The sequence below is a fragment of the Giraffa tippelskirchi genome, chromosome 11 (genome assembly GCF_054371585.1).
Source record: "Giraffa tippelskirchi isolate mGirTip1 chromosome 11, T2T-mGirTip1v1.2.pri, whole genome shotgun sequence".
Classification (NCBI taxonomy): Eukaryota; Metazoa; Chordata; class Mammalia; order Artiodactyla; family Giraffidae; genus Giraffa; species Giraffa tippelskirchi.
Genome location: NC_137285.1, coordinates 97,001,217 through 97,015,941, shown reverse-complemented (window position 1 = coordinate 97,015,941; position 14,725 = coordinate 97,001,217). Strand labels below are relative to the sequence as shown.

At 42.0% G+C, this 14,725-nt stretch overlaps 1 protein-coding gene and 1 non-coding gene across 3 annotated transcripts in view; one reads left to right on the top strand and one right to left on the bottom strand.

The window, feature by feature from the left end:
• Window positions 1-568: 568 nt before the first annotated feature.
• The window catches only part of LAYN (layilin), a 37,262-nt gene continuing 23,105 nt past the window's right edge, over window positions 569-14,725 (bottom strand). Inside the window, exons 8-9 of one of the 2 annotated variants that reach the window (XM_081543278.1) lie at window positions 2,771-2,924; window positions 569-2,018 (exon numbers count right to left, since the gene is read on the bottom strand). In XM_081543278.1, the coding sequence (XP_081399404.1) occupies window positions 2,799-2,924 (126 nt within the window). In that variant the 3' untranslated portion in view covers window positions 569-2,018; window positions 2,771-2,798. Of the gene's footprint in view, window positions 2,019-2,770; window positions 2,925-12,620; window positions 14,333-14,725 lie in introns of those variants that run through there. The other variant, XM_081543277.1, reaches the window with a different exon arrangement.
• On the top strand, window positions 8,583-8,655 carry TRNAG-CCC (transfer RNA glycine (anticodon CCC)). The gene has a single exon. It is a non-coding gene; the product is annotated as a tRNA-Gly (tRNA).

The window sequence follows — 14,725 nt, the reverse complement described above, 5'->3', positions numbered from 1 at the left end:
AAAACCCAGCTTGTACGTGTGAATTCTTGGTTCAAATACTGCTGAAGCCTAGCTTGAAGCATTTTGAGCATAACCTTGCTAGCATGTGAAATGAATGCAATTGTATGGTAGTTTAAACATTCTTTGGCATTGCTCTTCTTTGGGATTAGAATGAAAAATGACCTTTTCCAGTTCTGTGGGCACAGCTGAGTTTTCCAAACTTGCTGACATATCACGTGTAGCACTTTCACAGCATCGTCTTTTAGGATTTTAAATAGCTTAGCTGGAATTCCATCACCTCCATTAGTTTTGTCTGTAGTAATGCTTCCTAAGGCCCACTTGACTTCACACTCCAATATGTCCGGCTCTAGGTGAGAGACCACATCACTGTAGTTATCCAGGTTATTAAGACCTTTCTTATATGGTTCCTTTGTGTATTGTTGCTGCCTCTTCTCAGTCTCTTCTCCTTCTGTTAGGTCCTTACCATTTCTGTCCTTTATCCTGCCTATCCTTGCATGAAATGTTCCTTTGATAGCTGCAATTTTCTTGAAAGGATCTCTAGTTTTTCCCCTTCTGTTGTTTTCCTCTATTTCTTTGCATTGTTCATTTAAGAAGGCCTTCCTATCTCTCTTTGCTATTCTCTGCATTCAGTTGTTTCCATTTCCATATATGTTTCCATTTCTTTCTTGCCTTTTTCTTCTCTTCTTTCCTCAGCTATTTTTTTAAGCCTCCTCAGACAACCACTTTGCCTTTCTTACATTTCTTTTTCTTTGGGGTGGTTTTGGTCACTGCATCTTATATAATGTTATGAACCTCCATCTGTAATTCTTCTGGCACTATGTCTACCAGATCTAATCCCTTGAATCTATTTGTCACCACCACTCTATAATCATAAGGGATTTGATTTAGGTCATACCTGAATGGCCTAGTGGTTTTCCCTACTTTCTTCAATTTAAGCCTGAATTTTGCAAGAAGGAGCTCATGATCTGAGCCACAGTCAGCTCCAGGTCTTGTTTTTGCTGACTGTAGGTGTACATTATAATGTTATGTTAGAGTAAAATGAACATGTTTCAGCAATCTTGTGTCTTCAGGATGGGTAGAGCATACTCATGCTCATATGCAAAGACAAGCATGATAACTGTCAACAAAATTTATTCACAGCTTTTTATCTATTTTAAAACACACTTTAAGGGATAAATTAAAGATCCCTGGAGATCTGTCAATGCCCCAATTGTCCATACTATTACTACTCTCAGGGCGATTGTTGATTAAATCTCTATAAAATATTTATGTATTATGTCTCACTTGCCTTCTTGTAGATACTGTTAGTTATTATAGTACTTTAATCCAAGCCATTCAGTCCTGTCATGAAGAGATGTTTTCCTCTTTCCTTAACAGTTGTCTAAATACCCCTGTTATTACGCTATTGACCAGTGATGGAATCTTCTGAGAGAAACATTGAAAGAATCATAACCTCAGGAAAGGCCTGCAGCTGTACTCTTCACTGTTGATACTAAGTGGGATAGATTCACAGGTATAGGCTTTCCACTCTGATGTCACCAAGTGTGTGATTAAATGATGACTGAGGATTTCCAGGACTTTTTTTTTTTTAGTTTGAAAGCAGATGATTTTGTGACAGTAGTTGCCCAATTATACACGAAGATTATAAAATAAAAAATTAATTATCTAGTCTCTGTTCATCGCTCAGTTGTGTTTGACTCTTCGTGACCTCACAGACTGCAGCATGCCAGGCTTCCCTGTCCTTCACTATCTTCTGGAGTTTGCTCAAACTCATGTCCATTGAGTCGGTGATGCCACCCAAACATCTCATCCTCTGTCACCAACTTCTCCTCCTGCCTTCAATCTTTCCCAGCATCAGGGTCTTTTCCAATGAGTTGGCTCTTCGAATCAGGTGGCCAAAGTACTGGAGCTTCAGCTTCAGCATCAGTCCTTCCAATGAATATTCAGGACTGATTTCCTTTAGGGTTTACTGGTTTGATCTCCTTGCTGTCCAAAGGACTCTCTAGAGTCTTCTCCATCTAGGATGGAAGAAAATTAAGATTAAAAGGTTGTTTGTGGATAGTGTTCTATTTTCTATTGGGCAAATAAGAACATCCTTTTCTTCCCGATTTACCACTAATTTTTGCTTTAACGAGTTAACTCTGTTCAAAGTAGAACAAAACATTTTTAAGGGGTGTCCTATTGCCACTGGTTCCCCAGAGTTCAGAAAAAATCTATAAAATATCTTAGAAAATGGATAATATAATAATAAATCAAGAGGAAAATCTAAGAAAAATATTTTTTAAAGTTACAACAGTTTATTTTATGTAAAAGATTGAAATATAATTGACATATAACATTCTATTAGTTTTGGAGTACAACATAATGATTTCATATTTGTGTAAGCTGCAAAATAATAACCAAAAAAAGTGATTCTGAGGACAATAGTAACACATACTGATTGGCTTTGTCTGTAAAACTACACAGAACAATGATTATTTCTCAAAGTGCCATTTACTTTTACTTTACTTTTTCATGACCACGTCATTATTTACACAGGTTCAGAACAAATCTATCCTTTTCCTATGGAGATTTGATAAAAATTTGTAACAGAAATGTCACATTCAAAACCAAATCTCATTTAATTAGGTATGATAAGGTCACTATTAAGAAACAAGGACTGCTCTGGAATATTTGGAAAAGATGCCTATAGAATCTTTCCAGAAAACTTTCCTGACTCATGCTCTATGACTAGTGGAATCTCAGCCATATGGTTAATAAAGAATGTTACCTCCTGGACTTCCTTGGTGATCCAGTGGTTAAGAATCTGTCTGCCAATGCAGGGGACACGAATTTGATCCCTGATCTGGGAGGATTCCACAAGCCTCGGGGCAACTAAGCCTATGCTCCGCAGCTACTGAAGTCCTTGTTCTAGAGCCTGTGCTCTGCAACAAGAGAAAAGAGAAAGTGAAAGTTGCTCAGTCATGTCCGACTCTTTGCGACCCCATGGACTATACAGTCCGTGGACTTCTCCAGGCCAGAATAGTGGAGTGGGTAAACTTTCCTTTCTCCAGGGGCTCTTCCCAACCCAGGGATCGAACCCAGGTCTCCCGCATTGCAGGCGGATTCTTTACCAGCTGAGCCACCAGGGAAGCCCACAAGAGAAGCCACCACAATGAGAAGCCCACGAACTTCAACAAAGAGTAGCCCCAGCTTACTGCCTCTAGGGAAAGCCCGTGCATGCCTGCGTGCTAAGTGTCTTCAGTCGTGTCTGACTGTGTGACCCCATGGACTGTAGCCAGCCTCCTCTGTCCATGGGATTCTCCAGGCAAGAATACTGGAGTTGGTTGCTGTGCCCTCCTCTGGGGGATCTTCCTGACCCAGGGAGCAAACCTGCATCTATTATGTCTCCTGCATTGGCAGGTGGATTCTTTAGCACTAGCGCCACCTGGGAAGCCCAGAGAAAGCCCAAGCATAGAGAAAAATACACAAATAATTAAAAAGAAGGCTACTTCCTGACAGGCCAGGAACACTAGCTTACTTGGAGATCTCAGAGAAGGAACTGCACCTCAGTTATACAGCTACTGAAGGTAAAGATCCATAGAGGCGAACTGGGTGCCTTTTGTTTTTAGACATAGAAAGGACAAGAGGATAACAGCGATTCAAATACAACACTATAACACCGATAGGATCAAAATATGACTAGGGGCTTTATGAAGCCTCTAAAGTGAAGTTGCTCAGTCGTGTCTGACTCTGTAACCCCATGGACTGTAGCCTACCAAGCTCCTCCGTCCATGGGATTTTCCAGGCAAGAGTACTGGAGTGGGCTGCCATTTCCTTCTTCAGCAGATCTTCCCAATGCAGCGATCGAAGCTGGGTCTCCCTCACTGTAGGCAGAAGCGTTTACCGTCTGAGCCACGAGGGAAGTATGATGCCTCTACATAGACATTAATGCACCACAAGGCTTTAGTTCTTTTGAACCATACAATAAGGAAACCTTTTCATATTAATCAACATCTCTTGTGTGCTGGGTGTGCTCAGCTATGTCCGACTCTTGCAACCCTATGAACTGTAGCCACCAGCCTCCTCTGTCCATGGGAGTCTCCAGGCAAGAATACTGGAGTGGATTGCTATTTCCTCCTCCAGGCGATCTTCCTGACCCATATCTCTTATGTCTCCTTGCACTAGCAGGTGTATTCTTTACCACTGAGCCACTTGGGAAGCCTCACACTTCTTATGACTCCTATATAAATTACACTGGCCAAATAGGAAAAATCCACCAAGTTAATGACATGAATCAGAAAGTCACTGAACAAACCTGTATGCTCAAGTTTATGCTTCAAGGGCAGGAACTCGCCAAGCAAGCGGGAGTAATACTCGTCCTGCTGGTCTCTTGACTTAGCACATCATGTACCACAGTCACAAACTCACCCCCAAACAAATCAAAAAAGAAATCCCAAATATTTGGCATTCTTAAACTAAAAAAAAACGCAGGTTATCTTAGCACTAGCCTCTGAACGAAGACCTAAGTAGGCCCTTCTTGTAAGCTGCTCAGAACCTAATGCAAACAACTTTATTCCTGAATTTTGCAATATTGATATCCACAGATCAAGGACAACCCTTGCAATATGATACAAACCGATAGTAATTTTGGCAACTTCTCATTTTTAATCTAGATACCTGCTATGTTCTTTGTTTGGAGAACACATTTGTTATGAAGTATCTTCTCCCTTGCTAAATAGTGAAAGCAAAAAGTCTTTCTTTAAGGGTTCTATGTCTTGAGTTCTCCTTTCACAATTGGTAAATGTTGAAGCTGGGCAAATGAATTCTCTCTGATTTGGTATATGCTTTTGAAGTGTTAGTCACTAAATCATGTCCGATTCTGCACAACCGCTTGGACTCTAGCCTGCCAGGCTTCTCTGTCCATGGGATTTCCCAGGTAAGAATGCTGGAGTGGGTTGCCATTCCCTTCTCCAGGGGATCTTCCCAACCCAGGGATCAAACCTGGGTCTTCTGCATTGCAGGCAGATTCTTTACCGCCTGAGCCACCAGGGAAGCCCTGTATATGCTCTTAGACTGTCATAATAAAAGTCAAAACTGTGCGAAACGGCTATACACCATATTAAAGAGATATTGTTGGTGCTTTCATGCAGAGACACAGGGCTTAGTCTGATTTTAGCTAGTTTCCAAACTTGAAGGCTACTTGGAAGCTGTGTTCAATTGTAAAGCACATGCTGCTGGTAGAAATGACAGATCATCACAACGATGGCACTGGAGTTGGCATCCTGGATCCAAGGAAAGTTATCTTTGTGGTAGTGAAACTGGTGTTTTCTAGCCTCCCTAGTGAGGTTAGGTTCTTTAATGTCAAACAAAAATGAAAGGAGCCAGAGTTTCCATATTATTTTCGGTGTTCAGTGTGCTTGTCAAAAATATATCCCAAAGCTATGGCAACTGAAAAATATTTGTTTTAATCAGTGTTTGGGAAACAAATGCTGGTAGTTGGCTTTAAGATTGGCTTCTTCAGCATTGATATTGGCAGATTTAATTCACAATAAAGTCCTACAGCACTTGTGTTGTTTTTTTAAAATCCCATATGGACTTACTCTGTAAAACCTCTTGGCACACTTGCTCATTTTTGTTTCCTGGAGGTTTCTTTGGATTTGTTTGGCTTGGTATCATGATTATTTATTATATTTTTCCTTGAAATACAAAAAGAAAGGACAAACTTGTTACATTTTGTGATCTGTATATTTAACAAGTATTTATTGATCTCCTACTGTGTACAAGACTTTATTCTTAGCATTCTGGAAAGATATAAAAATCCATCAGATAAATATTGTTATCCCAAGGTACTTTCAGCCCAGTCAGGAAGCCAAGTTATGAGCCAGGCATCCAACTAGGTGCTGGGAATGCCGAGGTGAACATATAAAGTTCCTGACTCTGTGCTACTCCACATAATTAAGACAGTACAGAAATCAGAGAAGGCCTTATGGAAAACGTATCCTTGATAATAGAGTCTTAAAAGACGTAGAGTTAACTAGGCAAAATTGAGTGGGGTGGAAGGTGTTTTTTTAGGGAGAGGAAACAGCTAATATGTATAGAGGTGGTGGGGTGGAGAAGACTCAGTGTCGTGTCTTTGCAGATCTAGAATCCGGACCTTCCCTGGGTTTCAGCGGTCTCAAGATAACTTTTCTGGTTGGTTGGCTCATTTCAGTAACCAAACAAGGTCCTCACAGTTCCTTTTAGTTAAGATTCCAATCCAACCCATTAGCTCACAGGAAATATTCACTGTGCTCTCTTTATCACACACACAAAAAAGGCAGCTCCAAGTTCCCCTAACGGCTGACAGCCTCCCAGCCCATCCAACGGGGCCAAGTCCCTTCTCTGAGCCTGAGGAAGGGATGATTCAGGGTGAGTTCTGTGTCAAGTGTGGCAACCTGCTGTACTGCCTTTTCCAGCTCACTTTATTCAAGACTCTTTTTCAAAAAAATATATCACTATTTTAAAATTTAAATGAAATTAAATTATTTTTGGGTGTGTTGGGTCTTTGCTGCTGTTCGGGCTTTTCTCTGGTTGCGGCAAGTGGGGGCTACTCTCTGGTTCTAGCGCACAGGCTTCTCATGGCGATGGCTCCTCTTGCTGCAAAGCACAGACTCTGGGGAAGGCAAGCTTCAGTGGTTACGGCTCCCGCGCCCTACAAGACAGGCTCAATAGCTGTGGTGCACAGACTGAGTGCTCTGGGGCAAGTGGGATCTTCCCGGATCAGGGATCAAGCCCGTGTCTCCTGCATTGGCAGGCAGATTCTTTATCACTGAGCCACCAGGGAAACCCTATTCAAGACTCTTTTATTCATTGTCTCTGGGGTAGGGCTTGGGGTGAAATATTGAGGACATATGTGGACAGGGGGCTTAGGGGTAGTTCCTCAGCCTTCATACCCCATAACTGATCTCAATCTTTAATAAAATTGGTTTTTAGAGATTCTGGATCTTGACAAAAACAAACAAAACAAAACTACCACCAAGCTTCTTTCTTTGCCCCTTTCCCTTTCCCATCTTTTATAGAATAAAGGGAAATGACCAAAACTCATGGCCTGAGATGAAGAGGGAGGCTACAATTTTTAGATTCAACTCTCCAGCCAGCAGAGGGAGGCCCTCTCTGGTATGAAGAACTAACGCCTTTATAGGGCATGCCTGAGAGTCTCAAAACTATAGAGCTCCAAATCCTGACCCTCCCAAGGGGTCATGTGGCCTCTGTGTGAGCTTTCTCAGAGACTGAAGACCTTACATATCTCATTGTTAGCAGCTATCCTCCTGTGTTTCACTGAAATCCCTCTCCCTGATCTCTCTTGCTGCACAGAATGTCTTGATTTGGGTGGTGTGCATGTGTATGTGTGTGTAGGACATATTCAATAAATCCATGACAGCTGGAAAATGCACTTTATTGCAGAAACAGTCTTGTTGCCTCATACAATTATATTAGAAGTGTTCAGCGCTCCTAACAGCTAGTATGCATTAGTCCTTCTCCACATGCTGTTCATTTCCCAGGGCTGCTGTAACAAAGTGCCACCGACTGGGAGGCTTAAACAACAGAAAAGTATTGTCTCCCAGTTCTGGAGGCTGGAAGTCTGAGATCAAGGTGCTGGCAGGCTTGGTTTCTTCCGAGTGCTGTGAGGTAGAATGTGTTCCCTGCCTCTGCCCTGGCTCCTGGTGATTGCTGGCCGTCTCTGGTGGTCCTTGGCTTGTAGAAGCATCACCCCAAGTCTGCCTTCCTTTTCACATGACGGCCTCCCTCTGTGAATGCCTGTATCCAAGTGTCCCCTTTGTATAAGGACACTGACCATATTAGATTAGAGTCCACCTGAGTAACTTCATTCGTGTGAACTAATTTTGTCTGCAATGACCCCATCTCCAAATAGGGTCACAGTGTGAGGCACTGGTGACTAGGACTTCAACATACGAATTTTGGACACAATTCAACCCATTAACATATGTCTATGCTTTGCATATATTTGTGATTTTATTCTCACAACACTTTTAGGTACGTAATGTTACCCTCACCCTTTCCCTTATTGTTTCAGAAAGTTACTTGTCAGAAACCAATAAATGTTAGCAGTAAGTAGAATTTCTATGCTATCCTAACACTGCCATCTGGTGGTGCAAACAATTAAAGCGGCGTCTAACTTCTAGCAAAAGTTGTTCAGTTGCTAAGTCGTTTCTGACTCTGCAACTTGCCTTACAGGAAATGTTCACTGACTTTTTTTCTGTAATTGCAACAGTTCAGCCAAATAAGTATGAATTCTGCTTGATATTGCTTTGCATCAAACACAATCCATATGAGAAAAATTAAGAACGGAATAGCAGAAATTTTGAGTCCTTGATGGGCTCTAAATTTTGCTAATTGAAATACATAGCTCATTATAGAAAACTCTTGAGTGACTAGCCTGTGATAATACATATTCAACAGCTTTGTATTTTTGGAAAAACCTATTTTGAAAAACTGGTTTCTCCTGATGCCCTTCCTCTGGTGAGTCAGTCTAGACACTGTTTCATTCTGCTGTTCAAACTCAGAATTCAAAAATAACTTTAATTAGCAATTATTGAGCTTCCCTGGTAATCCAGTGGTTAAGACTCTGCATTCCCAATGCAGAGGGCCCAGGTTCGATCCCTGGTTGGGGAACTAAGATTTGTGCATGCCTCATGGTGAGGCAAAAAAAGAAATTGGTAATTTCTAACCATTTACTGTTATTTAAAGGAAAAAAAGAGGCTGTAAAGAAGAATTGGCTTTGTTGCTTTTCCATCTCTGGGTGTGTAATTTCCTAGGCCTTCATTTGGTACCTCTCTCTGCAGTTTGCTCTCCACTATTATGTTATTCATTTATTATTTTATACTAGTGTGGTCTTCTGTTTATCCAGTGGGTTATAATGTATGACTATCATTATTTACTATTCTGATGCTTAAATTATCCCACATTTGGCCAATGCTGGCTGCTGTAAACTGGCTACTGTGATCTATGACCTATGACACATATCCAGGCCCCTCATTCTTGGATACTTCTTTGCTTTCCTGAAAAAAATCTTTTTTCCCAAGCTAATCAAGTATTTTTCCTACTCTGGACATGGAATCAGGCATTTTTTTCAAAGAGCCCTTTTGTAAATCAGCTATACTTCAATTTTAAAAAGGAACCCTGGTGTATTTTAGTGGAGAATGTTATTTAGAAGCCAGCTAGAGAATATATGTATGTGTATATATACGGTACGTTGGAAATCATGAAGTCACACCAGTATTTCAATCTAATACAAAAGCCCACTCCAATTTTTCTTTTTTTTTTTTTTTGTATCTGCAACTCCTTTCTCTTGTGGTGAGAAACTGGGCCCTTCTTACACTTCGTCTGCTTATTTATTTCATCACCTCCCTGTGTAACCCATCACTCATTGTCCCTGCTGCTCCATGGCACGTGTAGATGGCCTTCTCATCACTCGGGACACACCTGAGCCAGGTTTCTGCTCTAGATTAACCTCTTTCTTATCCTGCTCCGGCCTGACATGCCGATCTAAGCCACCAAGTCTCCCCATGTCCGTGGACATGGATGCTACCTTCCTCTGACTTACCTAATGGCTTTAGGACCGAAGTGCTCAAGAATAGGAGGGAAGGGAAAAGGAGGGAGACCAGAAAGGGCTGCACACAATTAAAAAAAAAAAAATTATAGCAAATTCTCTTTCACTCACCTGTGTTCTGATATAGCTTCGTCCCCTACTAGAATGTAAGCTCCATGAGAGGAACGTGTATCTGTCTTACTTACCATTTTATTTCTAGCACTTAGCATACATCCTGACACAAAGTAGATATGTGAAAACATTCTGAATAAAGGAATGGATGAATACCATGAGAAAATGAAGAACTTTATAGCTACCATGCTGGAAAATGTACATAATTACCAACCAACTTGTCTAAGCCTTAGCCTGACATCTGGCTGTGTGTCATGTCTGGCACAGTGTGTGGCAGGCACATAGTAGGTACTCAAGAAATTATTTAAAAAATAAAAACAATTTTTTTGGTTGCACTGTGTCTTCATTGCTGTGCTGGGGCTTCTCTAGTTGCAGCAGCGAGGGTTACTCTTCATTGCAGTGCACGGGCTTCTCACTGAGGTGGCTTCTCTTTTGGAGGATGGGCTCTAGAAGCATGGGCTTCAGTAATTTCGGCCTGTGGGCTCAACAGGTGTGGCTCACAGGCTTAACTGTTCTGTGGCATGTGGGATCTTCCCGAACCAGGAATCAAACCTGTGTCTCCAGCATTGGCAGGTGGATTCTTATCCACTGAACCACCAGGGAACTCCAGGAAATTATTTTAAAATGGAAAGACCCAAGGAATTATCTGATATATCCATTTCATCCATTGTGTGTCACAGTGAAGAAAAAGTTGGGAACTACAGCTTTAAATGATGAAATAGATCAACTAAATTTTCAAACAATACCAGGATGAGTAAGCTCAGTGTTCAATTTTTTTCAAAAGACTTTTTAAGGGACTTCTCAGATGGCACAATGGTAAAGAATCCTCCTGCCAATGCAGAAGATGCCAGAGACTTGGGTTTGATCCCTGGGTTGGGAAGATCCCCTGGAGAAGGAAATGGCAACCTGCTCCAGTATTCTTGTTTGGAAAATTAAATGGACAGAGGACCCTGGTAGGCTATAGTCTATGGGGTCACAAAGAGTCAAACACTACTGAGCATGCAATTATGCAAGATTTAAAAAAAGATATTTATTTGACTGTACCGGGTATTTCAAATCCTAAAATGTGATGCTGTTATAATGCTGCACTCAATATGCTAGCAAATTTGGAAAACTCAGCAGTGGACACAGGCTGGAAAAGGTCAGTTTACATTCCAATCCCAAAGAAAGGCAATGCCAAAGAATGTTCAAACTACGACACAATTGCACTCATCTCACATGCTAGCAAAGTAATACTCAAAATTCTCCAAGCTAGGTTTCAACAGTACGTGAACCAAGAACAACCAGATGTTCAAACTGGATTAGAAAAGGAAGAGAAACCAGAGATCAAATTGCCAACATCCACTGGATCATAGGAAAAGCAAGAGAATTCCAGAAAAACATCTTCTTCTGCTTCATTGACTATGCTAAAGCCTTTGACTGTGTGGATCACAACAAAGTGTGGAAAATTCTTCAAGAGATGGGAATACCAGACCACCTCACCTGCCTCCTGAGAAACCTGTATGCAGGTCAGGAAGCAACAGTTGGAACTGGACATGGAACAATGGACTGGTTCCAAATTGGGAAAAGAGTATGTCAAGGCTGCATATTGTCACCCTGCTTATTTAACTTCTATGCAGAGTACATCATGTAAAATGTCAGGCTGGATGAAGCACAAGCTGGAATCAAGATTGCTGGGAGAAATATCAATAACCTCAGATATGCAGATGACACCACTCTTATGGCAGAAAGTGAAGAGGAACTAAAGAACCTCTTGATGAAAGTGAAAGAGGGGAGTGAAAAAGATGACCTAAAACTCAACATTCAAAAAATGAAGATCATGGCATCCGGCCCCATCACTTCGTGGCAAATAGATGGGGAAACAATGGCAACGGTGACAGACTTTATGTTCTTGGGCTCCAAAATCACTGCAAACAGCGACTGCAGCCATGAAATGAAAAGACACTTGCTCTTTGGAAGAAAAGCTATGACAAACCAGGACAGCATATTAAAAAGCAGAGACATAACTTCTAGTCAAAGCTATGGTTTTTCCAGTAGTCGTGTATGGATGTGAGAGTTGGACTATAAAGAAAGCTGAGTTCCGAAGAATTGATGCTTTTAAACTGTGGTGTTGAAGAAGACTCTTGAGAGTCCCTTGGACAGCAAGGAGATCAAACCAGTCAATTGTAAACGAAATCAGTCCTGAATATTCATTGGAAGGACTGATGCTGAAGCTGAAACTCCAGCACTTTGGCCACCTGATATGAAGAACTGACTCACTGGAAAAGACCCTGATGCTGGGGAAGACTGAAGGCAGGAGGAGAAGAGGGTGACAGATGTTGAGATGGTTGGATGGGATCACCGACTCAATGGACATGAAATTGAGCAAGCTCCGGGAGTTGGTGATGGATAGAGAAGCCTGGTGTGCTGCAGTCCACTGGGTCTCAAAGAGTTGGACAGGACTGAACGACTGAACTGAACTGAAGCAGGTATTAGCTGTGGGCCACATGAGACTTTTAGTTGTGGCATGTGGGATCATGTTTTTTAGTTGCAGCATGCAAACTCTTAGTTGCAGCATGTGGGATCTAGCTCCCTGACCAAGGCTCAAACTCAGGCCCCTGCATTGGGAGCATGTAGTTTTCGCCACTGGATCACCAGGTAAGTTCCTCAATGTTTAATTTGAACGTAGCACTTAACATTTAGCAAGCCCTTGTTAAATTTGCGTGTGTGCTCAGTCATTCAGTAGTGTTTGGCTCTCTGTAATCCCATGCTAGGCTCCTGTGTCTGTGGAATTTTCCAGGCAAGAATACAGAGGTGGGTTGCCATTTCCTTCTCCAGGGTATCTTCCTGACCCAGGGATCGAACTTGCATTCCTGCAGGTGGATTCTTTACCACTGCGCCTCCTGGGAAGCCCACTTTCTCAAGGAGGCAAAAACATAAAAACAGGTACAAAGTTTATTATTAGGGACATAGTATGATATGTGGTAGAGCACATGCTTGTCGGCTTAGTCGCTAAGTCACATCTAACTCTTTGTGACTCCATGGACTGTAGCACACCAGGCTTCCCTGTCCTTCACTATCTCCAGGAGTTTGCTCAAACTCATGTCCATTGGGTTGGTGATGCTATCTAATCACCACATTCCCTGCCACCTTATTCTCCTTTTGCTTTCAGTCTTGCCCAGCAACAGGGTCTTTTCCAATGAGTCAGCTCTTCACATCAGATGGCCAAAGTATGGAGCTTCAGCTTCAGCAACAGTCTTTCAATAAATATTCAGAGTTGATTTCCTTTAGGATTGACTGGTCTGATCTCCTTGCAGTCCAAGGGACTCTCAAGAGTCTTCTTCAGCACCACAATTCAAAAGCACCAATTCTTCAGCACTCAGCTTTCTTTATGGTCTAACTCTCATATCTGTACATGACTCCTGGAAAAGCCATAGCTTTGACAATGTGGATCTTTGTTGGCAAAGTGATGTCTCTGCTTTTTCCTTCCAAGGAGCAAGTGTCTTTGAATTTCATGGCTGTAGTTACTGTCTGCAGTGATTTTGGAGCCCAAGAAAGTAAAATCTGTCACTGGTTCTGCTTTTTCCCCTTCTATTTGCCATGAAGTGACAGACCCAGATGCCATGATCTTTGTTTTTTAAATGTTGAGTTTCAATCTCACTTTTTCATTCTCCTCTTTCACCCTCATCAAGAGGCTCTTTAGTTCCTCTTTACTTTCTGCCATTAAAGTGGTATCATCTGCATATCTGAGCTTGTTGATATTTCCTCTGGCAATCTTGATACCAACTTGTATTTCATCTAGCCTGGCATTTTGCATGATGTACTCTGCATATGAATTAAATAAGCAGCATGACAATACACAGCCTTATCATACTTGTTTCCCAATTTTGGACCAGTCTAACTGTTGCTTCTTGACCTGCATATAGGTTTCTCAAGAGGCAGGTACAGTGGTCTGGTACTCCCACACTGGCTGTGAATAAACACAGAATAAGAGGAATAAACACAGAATAAGAGATCTGGGGGTCCCAGCAGAGATGACACTAATGAAAAGGGGGAGATGCAGAGCGTTATCTCTGATTATAACCTTAAGACTGAATCCTCATTTTAAGTTTTAGTGACGTGTGTGTGTGTGCGCACATGCACACACTCAGTTGTGTCAGACTCTTTGCGACCCCATGGACTGTAGCCCGCCGGGCTCCTCTGTCCATGGGATTCTCCAGGCAAGAATACTGGAGTGGGTGGCCATTTCCTTCTCCAGGGGATCTTCCAGACCCAGGGATCGAACCAGTGTCTCTGGCATCTCCTGCATTGACAGGCAGATTATTTACCACTAGTGCCACCAAATAAGTTGTTAATTCGCCAGCTTCTGTTTACTTGTCCCTATGCGTCCGTTTTCCCAGGTAGTGGGAGCACTTCCCAAACTAAAATAACTCAATTATCTTCCCCCAACACCAAGGTGGAGTGTGAAAACCACGTCCTCCAAACTTTCAAGCTGAAATATTTAGATGGATTGTACTTCACTCTGAAAGATGAACTGCTCATCCATCCAAGAAGTATTGATGGTTTAGTCTGCTCACAGCACTGCCTCGGGTGCAGGAAGTACTCGTCTGGCTGGGTGGATTGGACCCCAAGCTTCATGGAGCTTGCAGTCTAGTAGGGACCAGAGGACAGGGGGAAAGGGGAGGAAAAAGGGACACATCACTGAGCCAGGAAGTTTGATGCAAAATAGGAACTTCGATGTTTTGGACAATGGCTCGGTCCTTCAGACAATATGGTCACTCTTTCTTTTCTTTAACTTTTTACTTTATATTGGAGTATAGCTGGTTAAAAATGTTATGATAGGGTCACTCTTTTTACTTGAAATAGTGTTAACTGCACTGAACACACGTCCCTGAAGCAGGCATGAATGATGTTTTGTTATCCACCCTGCTCTCTGCCTTGGTAAGTCAGGCAATTGGCCATGATTAAAATCCACTACATTCGATACCACTCTGACCCAGATGAGCTTACTCTCTCTAGTTTGGGGCTCCATGTGTTAAGCAA